This window comes from Mesoplodon densirostris, chromosome X, assembly GCF_025265405.1.
Source record: "Mesoplodon densirostris isolate mMesDen1 chromosome X, mMesDen1 primary haplotype, whole genome shotgun sequence".
Taxonomy (NCBI): domain Eukaryota; kingdom Metazoa; phylum Chordata; class Mammalia; order Artiodactyla; family Ziphiidae; genus Mesoplodon; species Mesoplodon densirostris.
In genome coordinates, this window is record NC_082681.1 from 48,452,088 (window position 1) to 48,479,832 (window position 27,745).

At 40.0% G+C, this 27,745-nt stretch overlaps 1 protein-coding gene and 1 pseudogene across 1 annotated transcript; one reads left to right on the forward strand and one right to left on the reverse strand.

The window, feature by feature from the left end:
• Positions 1 to 27,745, forward strand: part of LOC132481444 (nuclear RNA export factor 2-like) — a 66,319-nt pseudogene that overhangs the window by 34,961 nt on the left and 3,613 nt on the right.
• LOC132482571 (melanoma antigen preferentially expressed in tumors-like) lies at positions 4,306 to 6,997 on the reverse strand. Its single transcript, XM_060087898.1, has 3 exons — positions 6,708 to 6,997; positions 5,651 to 6,253; positions 4,306 to 4,816 (listed from the first exon to the last, which is right to left on the reverse strand). The coding sequence occupies exons 1-3, from the start codon at positions 6,995 to 6,997 to the stop codon at positions 4,306 to 4,308; spliced, it is 1,404 nt and encodes a 467-aa protein (XP_059943881.1).

Consider the following 27,745-nt stretch of genomic DNA (forward strand, 5'->3'; position numbering starts at 1 on the left):
CATAGTAGTTGTATCTCTTAATCCCATGCCCCTGATTTGTCCCTCCTACCTTCCCTCTCCCTTTTGGTAACCAAAAATTTGTTTTCTGTATCTGTGAGTCTGTTTCCATTGTGCATATGCATTCATTTGTATTATTTTTTAGATTCCACATATAAGTGGTATCATACAGTATTTGTCTTTCTATATCTGATATCTCACTAAGCATATTATTGTCTAGGTCCATCCATGTTGCAGCAAATAGCAGAATTTCATTCTTTTTATGGCTGAGTAATATTCCATTGTGTGTGTATATATGCCACATTTTTCTATCAGTTCGTCTGTTGATGGCCACTTGGGTTGCTTCCATATCTTTGATATTGTAAATAGTGCTGCTATGAACCTTGGGGTGCATGTACCTTTTCAAATCAATGCTTTTGTTATTTTTCTGTATATGTATCCAGGAGTGGAATTGCTGGATCATATGGTAGTTTTATTTTTAGTTTTTGAGGGAGCTCCATATTGTTTTCCATAGTGGCTGCACCAATTTACATTCCCACCAACAGCATACAAGGATTCCCTTTTCTCCACATCCTCTCCAATATTTGTTATTTGTAGACTTTTTGATGATACCCATTCTGACAGGTGCGAGATGATATGTGATTGTTGTTGTGATTTGCATTTCTCTAAATATTAGCGATGCTGAGCATCTTTTCATGTGCCTGTTGGCCGTGTGTACATCTTCTTTGGAAAAATGTCTATTCAGGTCTTCTGCCCATTTATCATTGGGATGTTTGGTGTTTTGATATTGAGTTCTATGAGCTGTGTATATATTTTGCATATTAACCCCTTGTCAGTCACATCATTTGCAAATATTTTATCCCAATACTTAGGTTTTATTTTCATTTTTCTTGATGGTTTCCTTTCCTGTGCAAAAGCTTTTAAGTTTAATGAGGTCTCGTTAGATTATTTCTGTTTTTATTCCTTTCGCTTTAGGAGATTTAGCCAAAGGAATATTGGTATGATTTTTGTCAAAGAGTGTTCTGCTTATGTTCTCTTCTAGGACTTTTATGTTTTGAGGTCTTGCATTTAGGTCTTTAAACCATTTTATTTTTGTATATGGTGTGAGGGAATTTCTAATCTTTGTTTTACGTGTAGATGACCAGATTTCCCAACACCACTGACTGAGGAAACTGCCTTTTCTCCATTGTATATTATTGCCTCCTTTTCTGTAGATTAATTTACCATACGTGCATGGGTTTATTTCTTGACTGTCTATTCTATTCCATTGATTGATGTGTCTGTTTTTGTGCCAGGCCCACGCTGTTTGGATTAGCTATGTTGCATAGTCCGAAGTCTGGGAGGGATATACCTCCAACTTCATTCCTTTTTTTTCTCAAGATTGCTTTGGCAATTTGGGGTCTCTTGTGGTTCCATATGAATTTTTGGATTCTTGGTTCTAGTTCTGTGAAAAATAGCATAGGTATATGATAGAGATTGCATTAAATCTGTAGATTACTCTGGGAAGTATGGACATTTTAACAATATTAATTCTTCCAATCCAACAGCATGGGACATCTTTCCATTTCTTTGTTCATCTTCAGCTTCCTGCATCAGTGTTTCATAGTTTTCAGATAGGGCTTTCACCTCCCTGGTTAGGTTTACTCCTAGGTGTATTATTCTTTTCAATGTGATTTTAAATGGAGTTTAAAAAAACACTTTCTTTTTGTGATATTTCATTATTAGTTTATAGAAATGCAACGGATTTCTGTATGTTAGTCTTGGATTCTGAAAGTTTGCTGAATTCATTCATTAATTCTAATGGTTTTTGGGTGGAGGCTTTAGAACTTTCTATACAAAGTATCATGTCTTCCACAAAGAGTAACGGTTTTATCTTTTCCCTTCCAGTGTGGGTACCTTTTATTTCTTTTTCTGATTGGTGTGGTTAGAACTTCCAATACTATGTTAAATGTAAGTGGTGACAGTGGGCATCCTTACCTTGTTCCTGAATTTAGTGGAAAGTCTTTCAGCTTTTCGCCATTCACTATGGTGTTGGCTGTGGGTTTGTCGTAAATGCCCTTATCATGTTGCAACATGTTCCCTCTATACACACTTTGTTGAGAGTTGTTGTCATGAATGGATGTTCAATTGTGTCAAAAGCTTTTTCTGCGTCTATTGAGATAATCATGTGATTTTTATCTTTCATTTTGTTGATGTGGTGTCTCACACTGATTGATTTGCAAATGTTGAATCATCCTTGTGACCCTGGAAAAAATCCTAAGTGATTTATGGTGTATGGTCCTTTTGATATATTGTTGGATTTGTTTTGCTAATATTTTCTCCAGGACCTTTTCATTTGCATTCATCAAAGATATTGCCCTCTCATTTCCTTTTTCTGTAGTGTCTTTGTCTGGCTTTGGTGTCAGGGTATTGGTGGCCTTGTTGCATTCTTATTTTATCATGTCTTTGAAATGCCATGTGTTATCACTTCAACAAAGCAACAACATACACAATTCATTTAACATGTTCGTGTTTCTAAGTCAGAAATGCACTAGCAAAATGGAGGTAAGAACAAGTTATTAACTATTTTTATTATTAATTAAGTTTTACATTATTTTGTTTCTGAAATGCAGTTTATCACTTCAACATGTAAGCAATAAGAAAAAATCGTAAAAAAATTTTTACTGAGTCTTTAAAATGTGTGTTATCATTTCAACAAGGAAACAATGTAAACATCATTCATTACTTTTACATTCTTGTTTCTTACTAAGTCTTTAAACTGCAATCTGTTTTCATTTCAACAAGGAAAATGCAATCTGTTTTCATTTCAACCAGGAAACACTATACACAAAATACTAATTATTTTTCCATTCTTTTCCGTTATCAGATCGTTGACATTTTCTGTTACCATTTCAACATATAAACAGTAGGAACAACCTATTAATTAACTTAATTTTCTCTCAATTAGTCGTTGGAATGCAATGTTTTATCACGTTGACATGTAAACATATACACAGGTAATTTTTATAACATTTTTCTTACTAAGTCTTTGAAATAAAATGCTATCATTTTAACACGTAAGGATATAAAGAATTTAATTTACATTATTTTGCCTTTACTGTCTTTGATATGCAGTATGTTATCATTTCAACATGTAAACAATACACGTAAATTAGCAGTTAGTTATTCTGCACCCTTAGTTTCTTGCTAACTCTTGGATACAGTGTGCATTCAACACCTAGGGTACATCACATTTGAGAGTAGCCAGATTTCTAGAATTCAGAAGCCACTTATGGTTAGTGTGCACCATACTGAGCAGTGCAACTCTAGTGGAAGAGCTGAGGGAGCAAATACACATGCAACAATGTGTACCATGAAGGAAATATACATGATACCTTAAGAAAAAGCAGCTGAAGAATAAATCTACTTAAATGGGGAAGCAAGAGAAAACCTATCTGAGGAGTTAACATATAAGCCATGATCTGAGGCCTGAGCATCTACCCAACAGGATAAAAAGGCCAATATCATTTGAGCAGAGTATGTAAGGGGAAAAAGTGAAACAAAAATACTGTGATATGGGGGAATAAATAATTTCCCAAGTCCTCTAAGAAAGAGTAGAGAAACTGATAAATCATAGGAATGTCTACACTCTGAGGGAGATCAGGGACTTTATCTTTCTTAGCACATGGAAAAGTACCTAAATCATAACAGATACTTGGTGAATGTGTGTGGAATAAGGAATAACTGAGCCATGGGTCTGAGACCTGGGAAATCTGGCAGCAATATGCTGATGAAGATACCAGTAGGTAGTGGGCATAGTTTGTTTGTTTCCTTTTAGCTGCATGTGGTTTCTCATAAGCCACCTGAGGTAATCAGAAACACAAGAAGTTTGCAGGTCCCTAGAGGGTAAAATTATTCAACAACTACCACCTCTCGGAAGAGTTTCAATTGATCTGACTTGTGTCAAGTGCCCATAAATGGATAAGTGAACCAATCAGTGTGGATAAGGAATTGATGTACCATGACTGGGTCAGCTTACGTCACATACCCAACACTGTGGTTAGTAACCAGAAGATGTAGAGGGCAGTGGGCAAGAGATCCAGAGGACCTTCAAAATTCCTCTATTTCCTTTTAAAATTTCCTCTTTTATAGAGATCAGTTTACATATCCACTGTTCCTAACCCCAGTTTCCTAGAACATTAGAACATTACGTATGTGCCTCTACAAACTTGGGTTTCAGGCAAAAAAAAAAAAAAAAAAAAAGAAAAAAGTGAACGCTTTCATGGCCACACATCAATGTTGAAACACCTCCTTGTACTGTAGAAATCACTATGAACAAGTGGCCCAATTCATGTCATCCCGCTGTGCCCCGTGCAGCATCGCCTGCAACTGAGCCTGAACTTCAGCAAGTTTTTGTCGGTCCAAACTGTCATGAAAATTCCCTTCCTCGTAGCAATGGAGAGGGACAGGATAAATCACATACTTCAGCTTCATCAAGGATGTCAAGTGCTGCAGAAGACTCTTGAGCACAGGCATTGTAATGGGATTGAAGACAAAGCTAAGGACACGGAGGTGGGTACAGTGGCTCAGGGCTGGGAGGATGGCAGACAGAGTAGAATCAGTTATCATACAATTGTTTATCTCCAGATGTTGCAGGGTGCTTGAGACCTTCTCCAGCAGAGCCTGGAAGGGCTCATATCCTTCTGAGAAGATCTTGTTGTTACTGAGACTCAGTTCCTTTAGGTGGGTGGCCTGAGAGCTCTCGGACAGGACTGTGATGTCTCTGTTAGAAAGGCTACAGTAAGGTAGATACAGTGTATCCAACTGACGTGGCACAATGCTATAGAGAGAAAAATGTAAGGATACTTCAGAAGAATGAGGGCAATGAGCCCCAAATTATAGGTACCTAAGGCTCTAGAATAAAGTACTGTGTTCACGGTTTGCAACAGGTGGTTAACATTGTGGACTCTGGGATCAGACTTTATAGATTTGTGACCTTGAGAAAGTTACTTTACAACTCTGAGGTACAGGGATTTAATCTTGAAAATGTGCACAGTAGTAATTATTATAAAGAACTGCGGGAAAGATTAAGTGAAGAAATTGCATGCACTTAGTATATACGACATAATCAGTGTTGCATCTGATTCACTTATTTGGCGAGGATGGGTCTGGGAAAGCAGCCAACTGAGGGTTTCCTTTGACTAGTTCCCAGATGACAAGCTCTCCATTCAGGGTCTAAGGCTTGGGGGAAATACAGGAGCAAAATTATCTGGCAGTGTTAACTATTGGGGCCCATCCATGGGCACGTGCATTAGTCCTATAGCTTAATGTTTCTCCATCTGAATGCCTCCCCTTCCTCTCCAGAGAGCTGTAAAGTCCAATAGGAGAAGGACTGAGTCTTTTTCACCAATATATTTACAGACTTATTATAGTGTCTGCCCAGGGTCACTGAATGAATGAATGAATATATGAGCACAGCTTCCTTTTCTAACCTCATCTGCTGCTCACCATAAGGTACCCCTCTCTCCCCCGGCTAGGTTCAAACTCCCAGCAGTGCCTACACTGAGGTAAAAAGAGAAATGGGTTACAAGGAGCTTCGGAAGATCCAAGCATGGTCTCTTCTGTCTTAACAATGAGGTGTTCAAGGAACACAGGCTCCTCCCCTCCCCCTCACCTGAGCAGTTGGTGCAGTTGATTGGTGAGGCAGACGAGAGGCAAGCTGAGCTCCTGGAGGTTGTCCAGCCGCCCAAGGGAGAGGAGAAAAGATCTGAATTTCCTTCTTGTATAAGATTTAAAGGGGATGTTACACAGAGTAAGGCTGTTCAGGTGGATCACCCGAGCCAAAAGGGTGAGGACTTCACTCAGATCAGCCTGATCCATTTCCAGGTGTTCAATGCACCCCAGATCAAGAAACTGCAGGATACTTTTGTGGGCAGACATTCTATCGATTTGCAAATCTCTGCAGCAGATGTGCAAGGACCCAAAGTCCTGCTGAATTTTATTACAAAGGAAAGAGAGGAATTGCTCTGTTCTCAAGGTACTATTGAGGGAAATATCCACTAGTAATTCCATGGGTTCCTGAGCTGACTGAGGCGCAGACCCAGAATTACCAATCCCGAGGCGCCTGACACTATGCTGAGCTTCTTCTATCTTAAGGATAGAGCGCTGAGAGTATTTGCATGACTTAAAACAGAAAGGGAATGTGGTCCGAATCTCAGAGCATACTGTCTTACAGTCCGGGTCACGCCTTAAATCTAGGATCCTCAGTTTGGGCCCCCTGGAAGGAAAGGAAGCGACAGAACACATGAGAGATAGCTGATTTTAATATAACCCAGCAAGATCAATGATGAGAAGCAGGGACAGTGCACTTTAACCCTGGTTTGCGCTTCATTGCCATTCACCAAGAAGTTCTTTCCACACAAATGCAGCGTCTTTCATCCTTTCCCCACCCCCTCCTTCACCTCCAGGCTTTCCCTGTCTCAATGCCCATATTCCACTTGTGTGTAATCACACTCAAATCCATTCATAGTATCCTCAAGCACTTCTATTCTATAATCAACTCTATAAGGCAATAGAGTCCCGAAGGTGACCCCAAGTGCTGACCGACAGCTCTGCAAAGACTGCAGTATTCACCATTGGCTACTGTTGGGAGATGGTTTAGTATTCCCCTGCCCCAGGCTACAGCATACCCTCCTGCTGACTCCCTGTGTCTCTACTACTCATAGTCTTACCAAGAGGAAGAGTTCTGGGCAGGGAGCATCTGCAGACCATCAATCATGGCTTCCAAGATGTCATAGTATGACTCCTGTGTGTTCAATGACCCAATGTGGAGACAGCGAAAAGGCCAAGCCCTCACCATTGCCGTTAGCATCGCCTTATGCCCACCCAAGAAGGCAGCGTTGAACAATGGAACAAAGAGGTCTCTTGGGATTTCGTCCAGGGCATGGATAGCTACAGGCTCATTATTCAGCAGACTCTTTGCAGCAAGCATTAGGAGTGTAACTGTGGTCTCTTGGTCCATCTTCAAAAACCTGCTTCAGAGTGGAGAATATTTAGAAATCCTGAGAAGATATCTATAGTCACTTGTTTGCTTCCAGGGTTAGCTATGGACAAAATACTTATTGAATAAGTATGTGGTCAATCATAGGGCCAACTCAAGTGACCTCTACTATAGGAATAGAATGAAAATGGACTTGTGTGTAATTTAATTATATATGTGTACAAACACGTGCACACAAGCACACACACACACACTTACATGAGATAAAATGCCATTAGAAATCAGAGGTACGTTAGCAGAAGACAATGCTTACCACCTAGCTGACTTCGTCAAATTATTTCCTCTTGAGGAGCTTCAAGATGGAGGAAGAGTAAGACATGGAGATCACCTTCCTCCCCACAAATACATCAGAAATACGTGTACATGTGGAACAACTCCTACAGAACACTTACTGAACACTGGCAGAAGTCCTCAGACCTCCCAAAAGGCAAGAAACTCCCCAAGGGCCTGGGTAGGGTAAAAGAAAAAAGAAAAAACAGTGACAAAAGAATAGAGACAGAACCTGCACGAGTGGGAGGGAGCTGTGAAGGAGGAAAGGTTTCCACACACTAGGAAGCCCCTTCGTGGGCAGAGACTGCTGGTGGCGAGGGTGGGAGTTTCGGATCCATGGAGGAGAGCACAGCAACAGGGGTGCAGAGGAAAAAGTGGAGAGATTCCCGCTCAGGGGGTTGGTGCCGACCAGCACTCACCAGCTTGAGAGGCTTGTCTGCTCACCCGCCGGGGCGGGTGGGGGCTGGGAGCTGAGGCTCAGGCTTCGGAGTTCAGATCCCAGGGAGAGGACTGGGGGTGGCTGCATGAACACAGCCTGAAGGGGTCTTGTGCACCATGGCTAGCTGAGAGGGACTCAGGGAAAAAGTCTGGAGCTGCTGAAGGGACAAGACACTTTTCCTTGCCTCTTTGTCTCCTGGTGCACAAGGAGAGGGGTTTAGGAGCTCTGCTTAAAGGAGCTCCAGAGAAGGGAGCGAGGAAATAGTTAATCCAGTCCAGGAAGCACAGAGAGTCCCATACAGCATAAATCCAAGGAGAAACACGCCAAGACACATATTAATCAAACTATAAAAAATTAAATAGAGAACAAATATTAAAAGCAGCAAGGGAAAAACGACAAGTAACACATAAGGGAATCCCCATAAGGTAAACAGCTGATCTTCCAGCAGAAACTCTGCAAGCCAGAAGGGAGTGGCAGGACATATTTAAAGTGATGAAAGAGAAAAACCTACAACCAAGATTACTCTACCCAGCAAGGATCACATTCAGATTTGAAGGAGAAATTAAAAGCTTTACAGACAACAAAAGCTAAGAGAATTCAGCACCACCAAACCGTCTTTACAACAAATGCTAAAGGAAGTTCCTTAGGCAAGAAACACAAGAGAAGTAAAAGACCTAAAATAAAAAAAAACCCAAAACAATTAACAAAATGGTAACAGGAACATACATATCGATAATTACCTTAAATGTAAATGGATTAAATGTGCCAACCAAGACATAGGTTGGCTGAATGGATACAAAAACAAGACCCGTATATATGCTGTCTACAAGAGAGCCACTTCAGACCTGGGGACACATACAGACTGAAAGTGAGGGGATGGAAAAAGATATTCCATGCAAATGGAAATCAAAAGAAAACTGGAGTAGCAATTCTCATATCAGACAAAATAGGCTTTAAAACAAAGACTGTTACAGGAGACAAAGAAGGACAGTACATAATGATCAAGGGATCAATCCAAGAAGAAGATATAACAATTGTAAATATTAACGCACCCAACATAGGAGCACCTCACTACATAAGGCAAATACTAACAGCCATAAAAGGGGAAATTAACAGTAACACAATCATAGTAGAGGACTTCAACACCCCACTTTCACCAATGGAGAGATCACTCAAAATGAAAATAAATAAGGAAACACAAGCTTTAAATGATACATTAAACAAGATGGACTTAATTGATATTTACAGGACATCCCATCCAAAAACAACAGAATACACATTCTTCTCAAGTGCTCATGGAACATTCTCCAGGATAGATCATATCTTGGGTCACAAATCAAGCCTTGGTAAATTTAAGAAAATTAAAATCGTATCAAGTGTCTTTTCCGAACACAACACTATGAGACTAGATATCAATTACAGGAAAACATCTGTACGAAATACAAACACATGGAGGCTAAACAATACATTACTAAATAACCAAGGGGTCACTGAACAAATCAAAGAGGAAATCAAAAAATAGCTAGAAACAAATGACAATGAAAAGACGATGACCAAAAACCTATGGGATGCAGCAAAAGAAGTTCTAGGAGGGAAGCTTAGAGCAATACAATCCTACCTCAAGAAACAAGGAAGATCTCAAATAAACAACCTAACCTTACACATAAAGCGATTAGAGAAAGAAGAACAAAAAACCCCCCACACTTAGCAGAAGGAAATGAATCATAAAGATCAGATCAGAAATAAATGAAAAAGTAATGAAGGAAATGATAGCAAAGATCAATAAAACTAAAAGCTGGTTCTTTGAGAAGATAAACAAAATTGATAAACCATTAGCCAGACTCATCAAGGAAAAAAGGGAGAAGACTCAAATCAATAGAATTAGAAATGAAAAAGGAGAAGTAACAACTGACACTGCAGAAATACAAAGGATCATCAGATATTACTACAAGCGACTCTATGCCAATAAAATGGACAACCTGGAAGAAATGGACAAATTCTTAGAAATGCACAACCTTCCCAGACTGAACCAGGAAGAAATAGAAAATATGAACAGACCAATCACAAGCACTGACATTGAAATGGTGATTAAAAATCTTCCAACAAACAGAAACCCAGGACCAGATGGCTTCACAGGTGAATTCTATCAAACATATAGAGAAGAGCTAACACCTATCCTTCTCAAACTCTGCAAAAATATAGCAGCGGGAGGAACACTCCCACACTCATTCTACGAGGCCACCATCACTCTGATACCAAAACCAGACTAAGATGTCACAAAGAAAGAAAACTACAGGCCAATATCACTGAGGAACATAGATGCAAAAATCCTCAACAAAATCCTAGCCAACAGAATCCAACACATTAAAATGATCAAACATTATGACCAAGTGGGGTTTATCCCAGGAATGCAAGGATTCTTCCGTATATGCAAATCAATCACTGTGATACACCATATTAAAAAACTGAAGGAGAAAACCCATATGATCTTCTCAGTACATGCAGAGAAAGCTTTTGACAAAATTCAACACCCACTTATGATAAAAACCCCCCAGAAAGCAGGCACATAGGGAAACTTCCTCAACATAATAAAGGCCATATCTGACAAATCCACAGCCAACATCGTCCTCAATGGTGAAAAAATGAAACCATTTCCACTAAGATCAGCAAATTGACAAGGTTGCCCACTCACGCGACTATTATTCAACATAGTTTTGGAATTTTTAGCCACAGCAATCAGAGAAGAAAAAGAAATAATAGGAATCCAAATTGGAAAATAAGTAAATCTGTCACTGTTGGCAGATGACATGATACTATACATAGAGGATCCTAAAGATGCTACCAGAAAAGTACTAGAGCTAATCAAGGAATTTGGTTAAGTAGCAGGATACAAAATGAGTGCACAGAAACCTCTTGCATTCTTATACATTAATGATGAAAAATCTGAAAGAGAAATTAAGGAAACACTCCCATTTACCATTACCACAAAAAGAATAAAATATCTAGGAATAAACCTACCTAAGGAGACAAAAGACCTGTGTGCAGAAAATTACAAGACACTGATGAAAGAAATGAAAGATGATAGAAATAGATGGAGAGATATACCATGTTCTTGGACTGGAAGAATCAACACTGTGAAAATGGCTCTACTACCCAAAGCAATCTACAGATTCAATGTAATCCCTATCAAACTACCACTGGCATTTTTCACAGAACTACAACAAAAAATTTCACAATTTGTATCAAAACACAAAAGACCCCGAATAGCCAAAGCAGTCTTGAGAAAGAAACACAGAGCTGGAGGAATCAGGCTCCCTGACTTCAGACTATACTACAAAGCTACAGTAATCAAGACAGTATTTTACTGGGATAAAAAAAGAACTATAGATCAATGGAAGAGGATAGAAAGCCCAGAGATAGACCCACACACATACAGACACCTTATCTTCAATAAAGGAGGCAAGAATATACAGTGGAGGAAAGACAGCCTCTGCAATAAGTGGTGCTGTGAAAACTGGACAGCTACATGTAAGAGAATGAAATTAGAACACTCCCTAACACCATACACAAAAATAAACTCAAAATGGATTAAAGACCTAAATGTAAGGCCAGACACCATCAAACTCTTCGAGGAAAACAGAGGCAGAACACTCTATGACATACATCACAGTAAGATCCTTTTTGACCCACCTCCTAGAGAAATGGAAATAAAAACAGAGATAAACAAATGGGACCGAATGAAACTTAAAAGCTTTTGCACAGCAAAGGAAACCATAAACAAGACGAAAACACAACCCTCAGAATGCAAGAAAATATTTTCAAATGAAGCAACTGACAAAGGATTAATCTCCAAAGCTTACAAGCAGCGCACGCAGCTCAATATCAAAAAAACAAACAACCCAATCCAATAATGGGCAGAAGACCTAAATAGACATTTTTCCAAAGAAGATATACCAATTGCCAACAAACACATGAAAGGATGCTCAACATCATTAATCCTTAGAGAAATTCAAATGAAAACTACAATGAGATATCATCTCACACCAGTCAGAATGGCCATCATCAAGAAATCTACAAACAATAAATGCTGGAGAGGGTGTGGAGCAAAGGGAACACTCTTGCACTGCTGGTGGGAATGTGAATTGGTACAGTCACTATGGAGAACAGTATGGAGGTTCCTTAAAAAACTAAAAATAGAATACCATACGACCCAGCAATCCCACTACTGGGCATATACCCTGAGAAAACCATAATTCAAAAAGAGTCATGTACCACAGTGTTCATTGCAGCTCTATTTACAATAGCCAGGACGTGGAAGCAACCTAAGTGTCCATCAACAGATGAATGGATAATGAAGATGTGGCACATATATACAATGGAATATTACTCAGCCATAAAGGGAATGAAACTGAGTTATCTGTAGTGAGGTGGATGGACCTAGAGACTGTCATACAGAGTGAAGTAAGTCAAAAAGAGATAAACAAATACTGTATGCTAACATATATATATGGAATCTAAAAAAAAATAAAAGAAAATGGTCAGAAGAACCTAGGGGCCAGATGGGAACAAAGATGCAGACCTACTAGAGACTGGACTTGAGGATACAGGGAGGGGGAAGGGTAAGCTGGGACAAAGTGAGAGAGTGTGAAGAACTTATATGCACTACCAAACGTAAAATAGATCGCTAGTGGGAAGCAGCCACATAGCACAGGGAGATCAGCTCGTTGCTTTGTGACCAAATAGAGGGGTGGGATAGGGAGGGTGGGAGCGAGGGAGATGCAAGAGGGAAGAGATATGGGGACATATGTGTACATATAACTGATTCACTTTGTTATAAGGCAGAAGCTGACACACCATTGTAAAGCAATTATACTCTAATAAAGATGTTAAAAAATTATTTTCTCCCAAAAGGATAAAAACCAATAAGAAGGGAAATCTATATTTACACAAAAGCCACACCCTCATCATTACTTGAAAATGGAGAAGGCCAAAAATTCAAAAGAATTGTAAGTAAAAAAGAAAAATCTTGAATCCTGGCATAAGATTTGTCACACTCCCATTACTAGGCTTTGTGGAAAACAAAAGACAGACCAAGAAAAGCTGCCAAGAGAGAGGAAAGAAGATGGAAAAGGGATGAAAGCTCATCTAGAATGCCTAAGCCCAGAATAAATCTAAAAATACCAAAAAGGTGTCCTAGAATATGAAAGCCCGGACTACAGGGAACGTACTCCACAATCAGAGCTTATGAAGGGACAGGGATGATTTAAAGTGCAGTCTTTGAAAGATATAACTCTTAGGGAAGAATAAAGGCAAACAGTTAGGGAGAAGCACCCATCGGCACTTGGGTAATGACGGAGAAAAGAAACAAAAGGGGAAAATTAAGGATCTTGCAAGACATAAGAGAACCGCAAAATCAGAGCACTCAGGACTTCTCCCTTCATCACCAAAATAAACAAACAAAATAAAAAGGATCTGGACTTTGCCATACTAACAAAAAATCACATTATTATACTAGGAATCTTGTTGAAAAAAACCAATATCATACAGATGAAGAGAATGAAGGGAATTCCATACCAAACTTTGTAAAAAAAAAAAAAAGAGGGATGAGGAAACAAAAGTGCATATATATTAAACAACCATGAAGGAGAAAAAGACTGGAAGTCAACACTCCAAACAAAATTAATTACACTCAAGCAAGCATTGGAGGATATGAAACCCACCTTAAATAGAATATTTTTAAAAATCAAAAGACAGAGAGTGACTAAAATGAAAGGCTGAAGCATAGATTTCATAACCAACTGGGGTGTCCTTTAAATATCACAGCCTACTGAAAAAACGTTTGAACTTGTAGAAACTTGGGAAATTCTGCACCCCTCAGCCCTTCCTAAGGAAGCTACTAGAGCAGGGGTCTGCAAACTGGCCCAATGATCCAAATCCAGCCCACTGCTTGATTTTGTAAATAAAGCTCTATTGGAACAAAGCCATGATCAATCATTTATGTATTGTCTATGAATGCTTTTGCACTACAGTAGCAAAGTTGAGTAGAGAGACAGTGACATTGTGACCCAGGAACTTACAATACTTCCTATACTTCTCTTTACAGAATGTTTGCCAAGTAATTTAAAACAGGAACTGGGATTGTGGTCCCACTGCGATGAGAAGGAAAACTTCACCAAAATACCTAATGGAGAGTATTTTACATACAATAGTAAAATCAAGGTGGAGGAAAGGGGAGAAGGCTAATGTACAAAAGGTTTATGCTGTGAAAAAAGAACACAGAAAATGTGCAACTAAACATGAGAGAAGGGAGAGAAGTAGAAGGAAATAGAACAAACACTTTATCATAATGCAGTAGGTGAGTGTTAAATGATACGGGAGGAAAAAGTGCATAGACCAGAGAGTAAAGTGTTAAGAAAACAGGTGGTTCAGAATGATTTTAAGAAAGCATTAAACGTGACCAAAAACATGTCTTAATGACAAAAGCCAAAACTCACAAAGAAGATATAACCCTTAGGAATATTTATGCACCAATAACAAACAAACACCTTTATAAACCAAAAATGAAAGGAGACGTAGATAAAATAATAACAGGAAACAGTAACAGTAGGAGATTTAATACACCAAACTCAGTCTAAGGCTGATCAAGTCATATAAAAAAAAGAGAAAGCTAATCAATAATGTTATATAGGGAATATATATTTGTCAAAATGGATCATAATTATCTCACAGAGATTAGATAATTGATTTCTATAAAGTAGAAAAAGTACAAACAATCCTCTCTAACCCCAAAGCAATAAAAGTTAGTAACAAAAATTGAAAACAGAAAGCCCTTTCCACCTGAACAAAATTTTTAAGGCTTCTCTTAAAAACTGTTGAACACAAGAGGAAATGCAAACTGAAGTTGTAAAGAAATTTTTTAAAGGAATGACTATGAAAAACTACATATCGGCATCTATGGGATACATTTAGCGCGGTGATCTGAGGCAAATTCACACAGTATGCACTTTTATGAGTAAAAATGGAAGGATGAAGATAAATGAATTAAAGTATGGCCTCAAAAAATGAAAAAAAAACCAACTAGGAAAAAAAGAACAACTAAAGAAAGCAAAATATAAAAGCAGAAATGAATGAGATACAAAATAGAAAAACGAAATCTTGTTTTTCAAAATGAACAAACCCCTAGCTGGCTTGATGAAGGAAGAAAGGGAGAGATCACACATAGACAAAATAATAAATGACAAAGGAGAAATAATCATCAAAACAAAAAAAAGAGATTACTTTGCCAACATCTATGCAAATAAACTTGAAAATCTATATGAAATAGGTAACTTCCTAGATAAATACAGATTACCAAAGTTCTGATTCTTGTGTTAGAAAGCTTAAATTAGGCAATTTTCATAGAAGAAATAAAGTTATTACAGCAATACCCCCAAGAAGCACCTTGCTCAGATGGTTTTACAGGTGAAGTCTAGTAAACCATCAAAGATCAAAAAGTACCAAAGCTCTATGAGTTATGTAAGAACATTAGAAAGGAAGGAAACTTCCCTAACTTCTTTTATGAAGCCAGTAGGATGCTAACAGGTAAAACGTAGATACCAAAATACTAAATAGAATATTAGCAAACATCCAACAGTACATTTAGAAACTAATATACTGTGATGAAGTGCAATTTATTCCATTAATACAGGGCTGGTTCTATATTAGGAATTCCATTGATATCATTCACCATAGTAATATAATTAAGGACAAATATCATATGATTAAAACCACAGATGCCAAACAAATCTTTGGGAAACTTCAACACCCATTCAGTGTTAAGAAAAGAAAAACCTCAAGAAATGGGAAAGAGGGATGCATTCTTAACATGATAAAAGATATATAATTAATTCCTCATGCAAGTATTTTATTTAGTGGGGGACTACCAGAGGTTTTCCAATAAGGTCAGGAACAAGAAAAGTATGCCCATTATATCATTCCTGTTCAGTCTTCAACTACAAGCATTAGTCAGTTGACTAGAGAAATCAATTAGATTTATGAGAATGAATAACAAGCAGTAAAGCCACCTCTGTGTGCAGATGATATTACTGTACACCTGAAAAGCCCTATAGAAACAACGACAGATTAAGCAAAACAATAAGAGAGATCAGCAAGGTAGTAGGATATAAAGTTACATGCAAAAGTCAATGGTCTTTGTGTACACTCGCACACACACAGCTAGAGGACACTTTAGTAGAGAAAATTCCATATACAATAGCAAAAACAAACCTTAAATGCATAGAAATAAATGTAATGAGAGCATCTATGCAAGGAAAAATTTTAGACACTCCTGAACGACATAGAAGGAAACTTAAATAAGCACAAAGACATTGGTCAATGTACTTGGATAGAATAACTCAACATTAAAAAGATGTCGGTTCTCCCTAAACTAATGTATAAATTTAATATAATCTCAAAAATATCAGCAAACGTTTTTATGTTGTAGATCAATGGATAGTAAAATTAATATGTTTTTTTAAAATCATGCAATAGCCAGGATATAAGTGAAAAAGAAAACCTATAAGTGGGGAGTAATGATACCAGGCATTAAAGCAGGCTATAAAGCCTCGGTAATTATAACACTGTGGTACTGGTACATGAATAGACAAATAGTCCTGTGAAACAGAATAGGAAACCCAGAAAAACAACCATAATATATGGAAATTTCAGTATATGATGAAAGGGCATTTAAAATCAATGAGGCAAAGATGGACGTTCAATAAATGATGCTGGAACAACTGAGCCATTTGGGAAAAGAATCAGTGTAGATCCATATCACACACTATACACAAAAATAAACTGTAAACGGGTTAGGAATCTAAACAAATGAAACCATAACAAAATCTTTAAGAAAATATGGCAGGACCTTGCTTTAACCTCAGCATAGGGAAAGGCTTTCTAACTGTGACTCAAATTTCCAGAGGCAATGAAAGAAAACAATGAGCTGTGTGACTACAAAGGATTTTTTTTAATGTATAGCAAACACATCATAACTAAATCAAAAGGCAATTGACAAATTGAGATAAAGTATTTGCAGCATGCCTCCCGGACAAATGAATAATAGTCCAAGTATATACAGAACTCTGAAGTACGGAAGGACAAAAGGCTAATATTTCTACAGAAAAATGGGAAAAGATATGAGCAGATAATTCACAAAAATATATAAAACAGTCCTCAAAATATAGAGCCAAACTTTCTCATAATTAGATGAATGCATACTAAGACAATGCCGAGATATCATTTCTCACCTACCACATCAACAAAGGTCACAAAAGTAGGGCAACATGTTCTGTTAGTGAGTCTGTGGGGAGACAGTCACAGTAGCTAGTGGGAGTGAAAACCAGTACAACCCTTCTGGAGAGAAATTTGGAAATACCTAACAGAAATACACATGCACTTCACTTTTGGCCCAACAATACTACTGCTGGGAATAAAACTTGAAGATCCATTTCCACCAACACAAAAGTACTTATGCCTTAGGTTATTCACTGCAGCATTGTTTGTCGTTGCAGAGTGTTGAAAACAAGTTAAATGCCCCTACATATGTCAGCGGAGTCCAATGCAGCTGTAAAAAACACAGAAACAAAAACAAAAACAAAAAAGCAATGAAGCCCTCTATGGCATAAAGAGTTTTTTTATGGAATGCTGCTAACTGAAAAAGGAAAAGTGCAAAGGAGCATTATAAGGTGCCGTCCTTCATTTAATAAACAAGGGAATATAAGAAAACATATATGGATCAGTTCATTTGTGCAGAGTAAACACAGGAAAGATTAAACCAGAAACTAAAGAGATTGGTTATCTACAGGGGGAGTGTGGGAAATAAGTGGGGAACGGGAAGGAGTTAGAAGGCATGACGAAAGAGTGACACTTGTCTAATAGGTGTTTCTGTGCAGCCCTGACTCTTTGAATCACAGTAATATTTCACATACCCCAGAATTAAATAAAAAATCAAAACCAACTAAGATGTGGGGAGGAGGCAAGCTCAAATACAAACACCACAAAATTAACCTAACTATATGACAAATGAATGTCTTAACCACAGCTGAAGAGGTGAGAAAGAAAATAGCTAAGCTAAGCAACGTGGGGAAATAGTACTTCTTTGATTGCATCCTCTGAGGCCTAAGGCATAAAGAACTGTACACAAACACAAGTTATCAAATCTGTTTCTAACAGGTGTATTGGGTAGCATTTGTGCAAGTACTTCATGTATATATCAGGAATGAACAAGTAAGTAAATATTGAAGATAAGGAGAGCCAGGTCACACAAAGAAGTTACAAACAAGGCTACAATGGATTAACATAAGAAGTATCAGTATGAGCTCCTGGCTTTCAATATCTATACATATAGGTAGAGAAACTGAGAAGTATCTGTAAACATGAGTATATACATACAATATATTTCCTTCATTTGTGGATGGAGAGGGAGGGCTTAGCAGCAATGAAACTGCAATAGCAATGAACACACACTGAGATATTGGTTTCTAAATGTCATTTTCCAAGAAAAGGAAGCTTGGCTCTTTGCAGAAGTGTTTTTTTGATTTCAGGGCCGTGGTGGGGACAAAAAACACAAGATGAACAGGAATACCTTACAGTGCCAGCAAGGAAGTACACAAAAAAGGATCAGGTCATGCTGAAAGAACACAGACCCCACCAAAAGAAGCTTGCAGTCACCAAAGCTGGAACAATTGAAGAAGCTAAATAATGATATAATTTGATTATAAGTCACAATGTAACATAGTTATTCATGATTCAATACTGACATAAATAATTTGATTAGTTATTTGATTCAATAATTTGAAATAAAACAATTTTTATAAACAACTTGAAAGTTTATAAATAAATAAATGGGGAGAAAAGACAGCTCTTCAGAATTCCAATGAACCAATGTAGTAGGAATAAGGAAATAGAAAGTCACCATTAAGTCATAATTGTTGTAGGCAAGATCAACAGATGGATTTTAAAAGTCGTGAATAACAGTCTGAGAAGAAATAGGATATTTCCATAGTCTAAAAGTATTTCCTACACGATATTTATTACTTACAAATAGGAAAACAGTACCATTACAATGGAGCCACACAGTTGTCCCTACCTTAATCAAGTGTTGCAAATGAATAGCATCATTAATACAACATATGGACATCATGTACCCCCACACATGATGATTGGAGAAGGGAACAGAATCGCTTTTGCAGCGCCGTGGTATAAGACCTAAAATTAAGGCACAGTGACATGTATGCCTTGACATTTGGGGGAAAACCCAGAGGGTCTCAAATGGACTCACCACAAGTTCCCATTCCCCTTTTGTGCTCCCAGGAAGAAGGTCCCCTAGCCAAAGAACCAGCCTTATCATGGGAACTAGCCACAGTGCCTGCTCGCCCCTGACTATCAGGTTTCGGTTCCCTACCAGCTCACAGAAGTATTCAAACAAGCCAATCACATCCTCCCATGTGAACCAAGGGTCACCTCGTCCTCTTGCTGCTACAGACTGCCCCCCACAGCCCCTGCTTGTTCACTCTCTTCCAGAGAATGACTCCTGTGGGGCTCTACCTGGCCAGTAGTGTCCTCCTCCCCAGGCTGTGAGTAAATGTTACTAATAAGCTGCTGTGGGTAGTATCTGTCCAGTGTCAGGTGCCGTGTGTTCAGCCACCCCCATAACACTAGGGTGGAAATTCCTCCATCATCAATGGGATGAAGGGGAGGAGAATAAAACCGGTATTGTTGCCAAAAATTTGTAATTTCAATCAAATCACAAGAATACATCAGAGAAACCCAAGTTGACAGACATTCTATAAAATACCTGACCAGTATCTTCAAAAGCGTCAAGACTGGGAAACACCCAGAAAGCTTAAGGAACTGTCAGCCTGGAGGAGACTAAGAAGTGATGGCCAAATGCAATGTGGTATCCAGAATGGGATGCTGGAATAAAAAATGAGATTACTGGGACAAATGGTGAAATTCAAATAAAGTATGTAAATTAGTTAATAGTACTGCATCAATGTTAATTTCCTAATTTTGATAATTTTTCTATGGCTATATAAGATGTTAGTTAACATTAGGGAAAGCTGGGTGAAGGATTTCTATACTGTTCGCAAAGTTTCTGTGAGCCTAAAATTGTTTCAAAATAAAGAATTTTTAAAAAAGTTCAGTGGTTAAAGGAATGGTTATTGTATAAACGACACTGTTTAATAATAGTTTAACTTATTGAAATACGGTTAGGAGGATGGATAAATGCTCGTGCCACATCATCCAGCAAGAAACTATTTCAAACTGCTTTAGAGAGCCCATTAAAATAAATGAAAGTGCAGTCATCTCCAAGATGTAGATGAGTATTTATGTGCTCTTCAGAAGATAACCATTTTAAGTATAAAAACAATGAAATACCATATATATATAGATAAGGAGAGACCAGAGAGAGATAGAGGTGGGGGAGGGGGGAGAGAGAGACAAACATTTCAATACTTACAATTTAAAGTCTGAGGTATCAAAACAAACCGCAAACAAAACTGAGGTGCAAAGGAGAAACACAATTTTTTTTTTTTAACAAGCGGGAGGCTGATTGAGGGATTTCAAAGAGAGAGTGCGAAATGATTAGCCACACAACTGAAGCGAATCACAGCTGAGGAAAGAGGAACGCACGGCGCGTGGACAGGACAGTGGACCCAGCAATCCGTTTGACTGCCTTTCTTATTAACCCCCAAACCTTGATCCTGGGTAATTTAATTTAGGTCAATAGAGGCGTAATTTATAGAAAGAATGCTGTTGTAATTTACCTGATTGGAACAAGAGTTGGAAAAAACTTGAGCTGTCCAAGACCCCAGCAGTAGGAGCAGTTTCCTCCCTCTCCAGAGATCACAGCGGACACGCCTCAGTGTTGCCATCCGCCTCAGTGTTGGCGGCACGTGGTGTCTTAATGGCTCCCTCTCAAAGTTAAGCTCGCCGGAAAAGGACTTGGATTGTTGCAGCTCAGGCCACGTGAACCCCTATAGCTCAATGTATAAGGTACTGGGAGGCGGGGCCAGATTCCCGACCCCACCCAGAGGGACCGAGGGGAGAGAGCCTTATGGGTGAGAGGGTTCCTCTCAGGCGCCAGCCCCACCCTCCTGCATCTCCTTGGCCCAGTGTCTCTCCTTGTGGCCTGGGCACTGCCTGGCCAGGGTTTCTGCCAGGCGGCTCTCAGACCTAGAGAACTGACATCCAAATTCATAGGCTACACAACAGAGGGTGTGAACTTAAAAACGAGTGGCAGGCTTCCCTGGTGGCATTTTTAATGTTTTTTAATGTTTTTAATTTTAATGTTTAATATTTTGTGATTAGGCTAATTTGTTGAGATGGAACACTTGAAAATATCTAGTAAGCAACTAACAAAAAAAGTTCACATATATTTACCATGTTATCAAAGAGTTCACATGACACTTTCATAAAAAATAAAAAATTTCAATTTTAGACTTGACAGTTTATCTGTGTGGTGTGTGCATTTCTGTCTTACACTTCTTTTACCCCCAAATGTTCACACACTTATGTGCAGAATTTTCTTCACCTCTCTCAGTGGCTGGACTTTTCTCAGGGCATTGAGATCCAGGAAGGGATTGTAGACATGGTGTGGAAAATTCCAGAAATGTCCAACTAATGCACTGGAGCCCAATCTCCTCTCTCCTTCCCTCTGCCTTGAAACCTCTCTGGTCTGGAACTTTCAGAGCTACAATTCTGGCTCTGACCATAGGGGCATCTATCTACATTGAGGACTTTTTTTTTTTTAAAGGAAAATACATGATTTGTTTTCTTTTACTGTCATTACAGGGACCCACAAAACTCTGACTGCTATTTCGTTTATAGTTTTCAGGTCTGTTCTTTGTTGTTTGGTTTTTGGAAGTTTTTGTTTTTTGGTATTATCTCTCTGAGGTGGGCTGAGGTTAATTCCAGCCATTTGACTATTTTCAGAAAATTCTGTTACTTTGTACTAACTTAAGACAATCTCCCACACTACAGCAATAACTTAGTAAATCTCTGCTTGGAGAAGTCATCTTCCATTCCGTGGAGCTCAGTTTCAGTCTCTGTTTCCCCAGGTAGCATCTGAATGACCCTAGACAAGCTCCAGCACCTCAGTAAGCCTCAGCAACCTTGGAAAGTTGGTGATTCTGATATCAGAGTCCCCTTGTGAGGAATTCATGAAAGAATAGAGGCAATGTAGCAAGTACAGAGCCTGGCCTACAGCTGGCACACAGAGTTCTCTGGGTTTGCCGTACGAAGGAACACAATGTAGTGTAGCTGATCCAGAGTCTGGCATACAGAGCTCCCTGTGTTTGTAACCAGAAGTACCAAGGTCCCCTAAGCCTCCTGATTCCAGATGCCCTCCTCTGCAAGGGTGGTACAGTTGGAAAGAGTTCCCTGGGTGTTAGGCTGGCAGCAAACTCAGGGGGCAGTAATTACAGGAAGTGAAGTCTCCTCTGGCCCCCAAGACTCTCCTCCTCTATGCTCTTGGGGAGGGGACTTCCTGTTAGGACTCCATCTTGTTTGTGTGGCTCTGACAGAGTGGTTTGGGGCTTGCACTCTCCTTCTTCGGCAGCCCTTCCTGATATTCTCCAAACCTCCAGCTCCAGACCCACAGATTCTCTTCACGAGCAGCCTGTGAGGAGGGTGGTGACAGATCACTGCCTTCAGGCCAGCCCATGGGTGAGTTGGTCAGCATGAGACCTTGTCCTCAGATCCCCACAGGGCAGGAGGGGTTCTGGGTTCCCTCCCTAACCCCAACCCACAGGACCCCCAGCAAGCTGACCCCCCTTTAGAGAAGGCATGCAGAGGGCTCAGGCTCACTATTTCCCACTCTCTTGAGGAAATGGGCCAAGTGGGCTCTGACACACCCATCCTGATTCCATGTGGAAAACCTCCCCTCGGGCTTCCCTGGTGGCGCAGTGATTGAGAGTCCGCCTGCCGATGCAGGGGACACGTGTTCGTGCCCTGGTCCGGGAAGATCCCACATGCCGTGGAGCAGCTGGGCCCGTGAGCCATGGCCGCTGAGCCTGCGCGTCCGGAGCCTATGCTCCGCAACGGGAGAGACCGCAACAGTGAGAGGCCCGCGTACCGCAAAAAAAAAAAAGAGAAAACCTCCCCTCTTATGGAAATGGCCATGGCTGAGGTGAATTATTTCCCCTGGCTAAGGAAAAGGCAAAAGTCATGTGATCTTCTCAGGTCTAGGGTTTGGAGAGTAGGGAGTGTCATCTAGGTGGGGCGTGGGATTGTGTAAACTAATATTCCTTGGATTTATACGAGGTGGAGGAGGGGCAGAAAACCCACCATTACCACTGAATATTACATTAACTAGTCAGGGTAAATTGTATTAGTCCATAGAAGCTTACTGAGGCTTGCTTTCTTGCCCAGCATATGCTCTATTCTGGAATGTTCGATGAGTAGTTCTTATGAGCATTGTTCTATGTCAATTAAATACATTTGTTAAGTAACATTTTGTTGTTTTTTTTAATTTAAAAAATCTGCTTGTTATTTTAATTGGAATACTATTATTTCACAGATCAACTTAAACAGAACTAACGTTTTTTATGATGTTGAATCTTCCTAACCTAGTATTGTATATTTTTTATTAGTTTCTGCTTTATAACAAAGCTTTTCCCTCTAGCTGAGTTTTTGTCTGCCATTTTGTGCATCACTCAGTGAGCTATGTTAAAATTTCCCACTGTGACTGTGACTTTGTCCATGCTCTATTTCTGTTAGATTTTGCTTTGCATATTTTGGCTCTATTTTAGGACATGCATACAAATTTAGAATTTTATATTAATATCTCCTTATTGTATTGAACCTGTTATCACAAAGAAATCTCCTTCTTTCTCTAGTGATGCTTTTTTCTTTAAAGTGTACCTTTTCTTTTACTGATAGGGTTATACCAGCTTTCTGTAGGTTACTGTGGAAAAGGTATACATTTTGCCATTTTTTTTATTTTCAAATTTTCTAGATGATTAAAATTTGCATGTGTCTCTTTTCAGGAGCATTTGATGGAAGGTTTCTTGTCCAGTCTGATAATAGCTGTCTTTCTATTTGGAATATTAATCTGAAATTTTTAATGTAAAAGTAGATGTAATTTGGTTTATATATACTATCTTACTGTATATTTATTTTTGTCTCTTCTAAGTTCTTTTTCCTTTCCTTTCCTTTGAAATGATTAACATTTTATAACTATTAAATTGTTACCTCAAGTGGCTAGATAAACATTCTTTTGCCATTCTTGTAGTGTTTACCCTTCAGATTACAGTGTACGTTTTTGCCCTTTCAGTCTAGTGTTAGTTAATTAGTTCTTTAAAACTCCTCAGACAATTAGGGGACCTTGAGACACTTTGATTCCATATACCCTCCAAATTTATTGTCATGCATTTTCATTGTCTATATATTTAAATCCCCAGAAGAAATTACTATCATTGTGTTATATAGTCAACACTCATTTAAATTTGCCTACATATTCACAAATGTCATTAGTCTTTCTTTCCTGTATCTATGTGCCTCCACCTGGGAGGATATTTCTTCTGCCCAAAGAAGAGCCTGTAACATTTCTTTGAGTCTGAGTCTTCTGGTCACATATTTTCCGAGTTTTTGTTACATGATGATGAAATGAATGCATATTTTAGGACTGTTTGTCCTTAAAGCATACTTTTTCTCCTATTACAATAATACTGTTACACTGAGTTGATATCTTGTTACTTTTGGAAACTTCTCAACAAAGATCTCTTCAAATACCACTTCTCCACTGTTCCCTCCCCTTCTTTCCGTGACTCACATTAACCATGTGTTAGCTATGTTCACTGCATCACCTTTAATTATCTCCCCCTCGCTTTTGGTATTCTCCATGCTATGTCTCTCCAGGCTCCATTCTGGATCTTTTCATCGGCCTTATCGTTCATATCTCTAATTCTTCCGTCAGGCAGGGAGGTCACCTTTGACCCTTGAACCATCACACCAGGGTAGATTTCAGGGTAGATTTTATTGTGCCCCTAGAGCCGAGCAGAGAAGAGAGAGTTAGAGGTGAAAAGCTACTTGTCCCAGGTCACATAACCTGAACCAAGCAGAGCAGGGACTAACATCACAGACTAAACCCTGGGTCCAGACCCTTTCCTCTGTGCTTGTTTTCTTCTTGGCTGTGAACGCTCCCCACCTCTCATTTCCTGAGAAGTGGAACCACAGTGAAGTTTCTAAGCCTTTTTTTTAGCACTGTGATACATTTCTCTTTAGATTATAAAGTCAGTGATATTTCTTCATTAGCCATGAGAACTTTCCCAGGAATTTTTCTGGTACTGGGCCTATTGATGTGTTGTTCTCAATTTCAGAGAACATTGATCAAGTGAACACTTTACAAAGAAAAGCAAGATGCAGGGGTATCTACCGAAGGAGACAGAGCTCTTGGTCTCAACAGGCCACATCCCAGCAGCAGCAAGATAGAGAATCACTGCGAAGTGATGCTCACGTGGACATCCAAGCAAGATAGTAAGTGACGAGGCAGCATGGCTGACAAGTATCAACCAGTGAAAAACAAAACCTTGTAGTTAAATATGTCACTTTTCTCTCTAACCTGGAAGAGTGAGGAATGATGGGATCAGGTTAACGGTTGAGCAATCTTTATTGTAGCTCTGCTATCATTGGGGAAAATGTAGAGAGGACTTCCCAAGACTATGCGGACCACTTTCTTCTCTCCACTTCCCCACAGTGCTCCCTATGCCCTTCCATCCTGTCATCGGAGAGGCAATTTTCAGGAACAAGACGAAACCCCTGTTAACAAGGAGACAGAGCAAATGCCTCCAGAGAGAAGAATGGAGAGAAACAGGCAGGATGAGACCTTGGGGAGCTGGTTCAAGATCAGAGTGAGTGTGCTGGCTAAATGGACCTAACATGTAGAAGAAGATGACAGAGAGAGTCATGTTGGGCGCATGTAGAGATGCTGGGACTTTTCTCTCGTGGCAGTGGAGCTGGTAATCTGTCTTGTTATTACTAGGAGTTAACTTCCTAGATCATGTGAGGGCAGGTTCAGAGAAGCAATATAAAGGGAGCAGACTGACTGCAGGGAGCATGGGAGACGCTGTCTAAAACAAAGGAGGAAACTACTGCCAAGGAGATGCAGCAACTCCACACCAGAAGACGCAGTTTGGCTCAAGCTGAGTGTGGGAGGAGGTTGAGTCTCTGGGATCCTTGTCAGAGGGGCAGGCCAGGTCTGCCTTAGGTAGGATCTCTTAGAACTTTATAAAAGTAAGTACGTGTGAAAGATATGAAGTCGATTATTTCAGGAAAAGTATTTAAATGGAAAGAAAGGATATATAGGAAGCCCATGTCTGGTGTAAAAGTTAGCGATAACAGATATTGTCCTATCTTAAGAACTTACCTAAAGCCTGAAAAAAGGTCCTAAAGCAAGACACAACTGGGTCTTATCTTAACCTTGGATTCCATTGTATCACTTTTCTTTCCCCAATTATTTCTTTGCCTCTTAGGTTCCCTTCGGTATTAAATATGATGAGAAGTGGCTGCTGAATTTGATTCACAAGCAATGCAGTGTCCCCTTCACCCCAGTCGAAGTAAGAGAGGACATTGAGGCCGATGAGAGGAAACGGGGTAGATGGCAGGCCCAGATGAGAAATGGCTCTGGTCTCATATTATGCTTCTCTTGTCACTCTCCCTACAGTTTCACTATGAGAAAATGGAGGCCCAGTTCTTCGTTCAGAATGCCAACATTGCCTCCGCACTGAAGAATGTCAACGGCAAGATTTACAATGAGGCTAATGAAAGGGTGTGTGTCAAGGGCATGAGCAGGGCTAGCTGGGAACCAGAGGGCAGGGCAGGGGCATGGTCTTGCTTGATCCCAGAGCTCAGATTTCCTGGAGCTTACCCAGCCCCTCTTGTGTTCTCAACAGATATCTATCTTTGTTGATCCCTGTGATGCACCCCACTCTGTGCTGAAGGAGCTGAGGTCAGAAAAGGTGGAGCAGATAAAGGTAATGCAGACTCAACACAACCTGTGCACTCACAGCCAGACCCACCTATTGCCCCCGATCACCACCTCAGACTCAGAGCCCCTGAACCCCATCCCTAACTCAGCATCTGCCCGTGAAGGAACGATATGATGCCTCCCAGCAATCTCGTGACATCCAGGGAGTCTGCTCTGACCCTGGTATGGCGACAGCAGCAATTGTAGAGCAGGTGAGAGCAGAGGGGTCTAGCTGGGAAGGATACTCAGGAATGGTAACTCGGGGAGGGGTTGGTGCTGGAGCTGTACCAGCCAGGAGCCTCTCAGCCCCCGATTCCCTCCTCCTGGCTTCCTGGAGACTTGATGACCCGTGATACTGGAATGGCGCAAAACCCTAGAAATGGCATGGCTGCCTCCCTGCAGACCCATCCAGGGAAGATGCCCAAGATGAGGACCTTAGACCCAATGTTGGGGCTGGTGGTGATGGTGGGAGAGATTAGGTAGAAGAGGCAGATTGGTCTCAGGTATCCCCTGCTGGGGTCCTCACTCTAACTCTTTCCTCATCATAGCTTTTGGCCTTGGACCTGAGCGATAAGAAACCCTACCAGCTGCACGGCCTGTCCAACACTATGCCGAATGCTTCCAACACCAAGAACTGGAACCTCTCCAACACTGAGGTGAGGTGTGGTACCCAGATCCGTCATGGAAGGGAAGGTGGGAAGGCTCATGTGATGGTGACAGAGGAAGGGAAATGGATTTGTAGGAAAAGGAAGGGACTAGGGGTGCACGGCCATCCTGGCTCTGTTTCTCTGGCCCATGTGGTTCCTCCTCATAATCACAGGTGAAGTCTGCAGGGGAGATGGACAAGGGTGAGCGGCTGGAGCCAGAAGGGATGTGTGCAGAGAGAAATCCCCTGTGCACCACCTTCCCTGATAAGTCAACCAACATAAGGTCAGATGTATAATCTGTTTCCCGCTGGCAGCCTGAGCTATTCCCGAAAGTGCCCGTTTGCAAG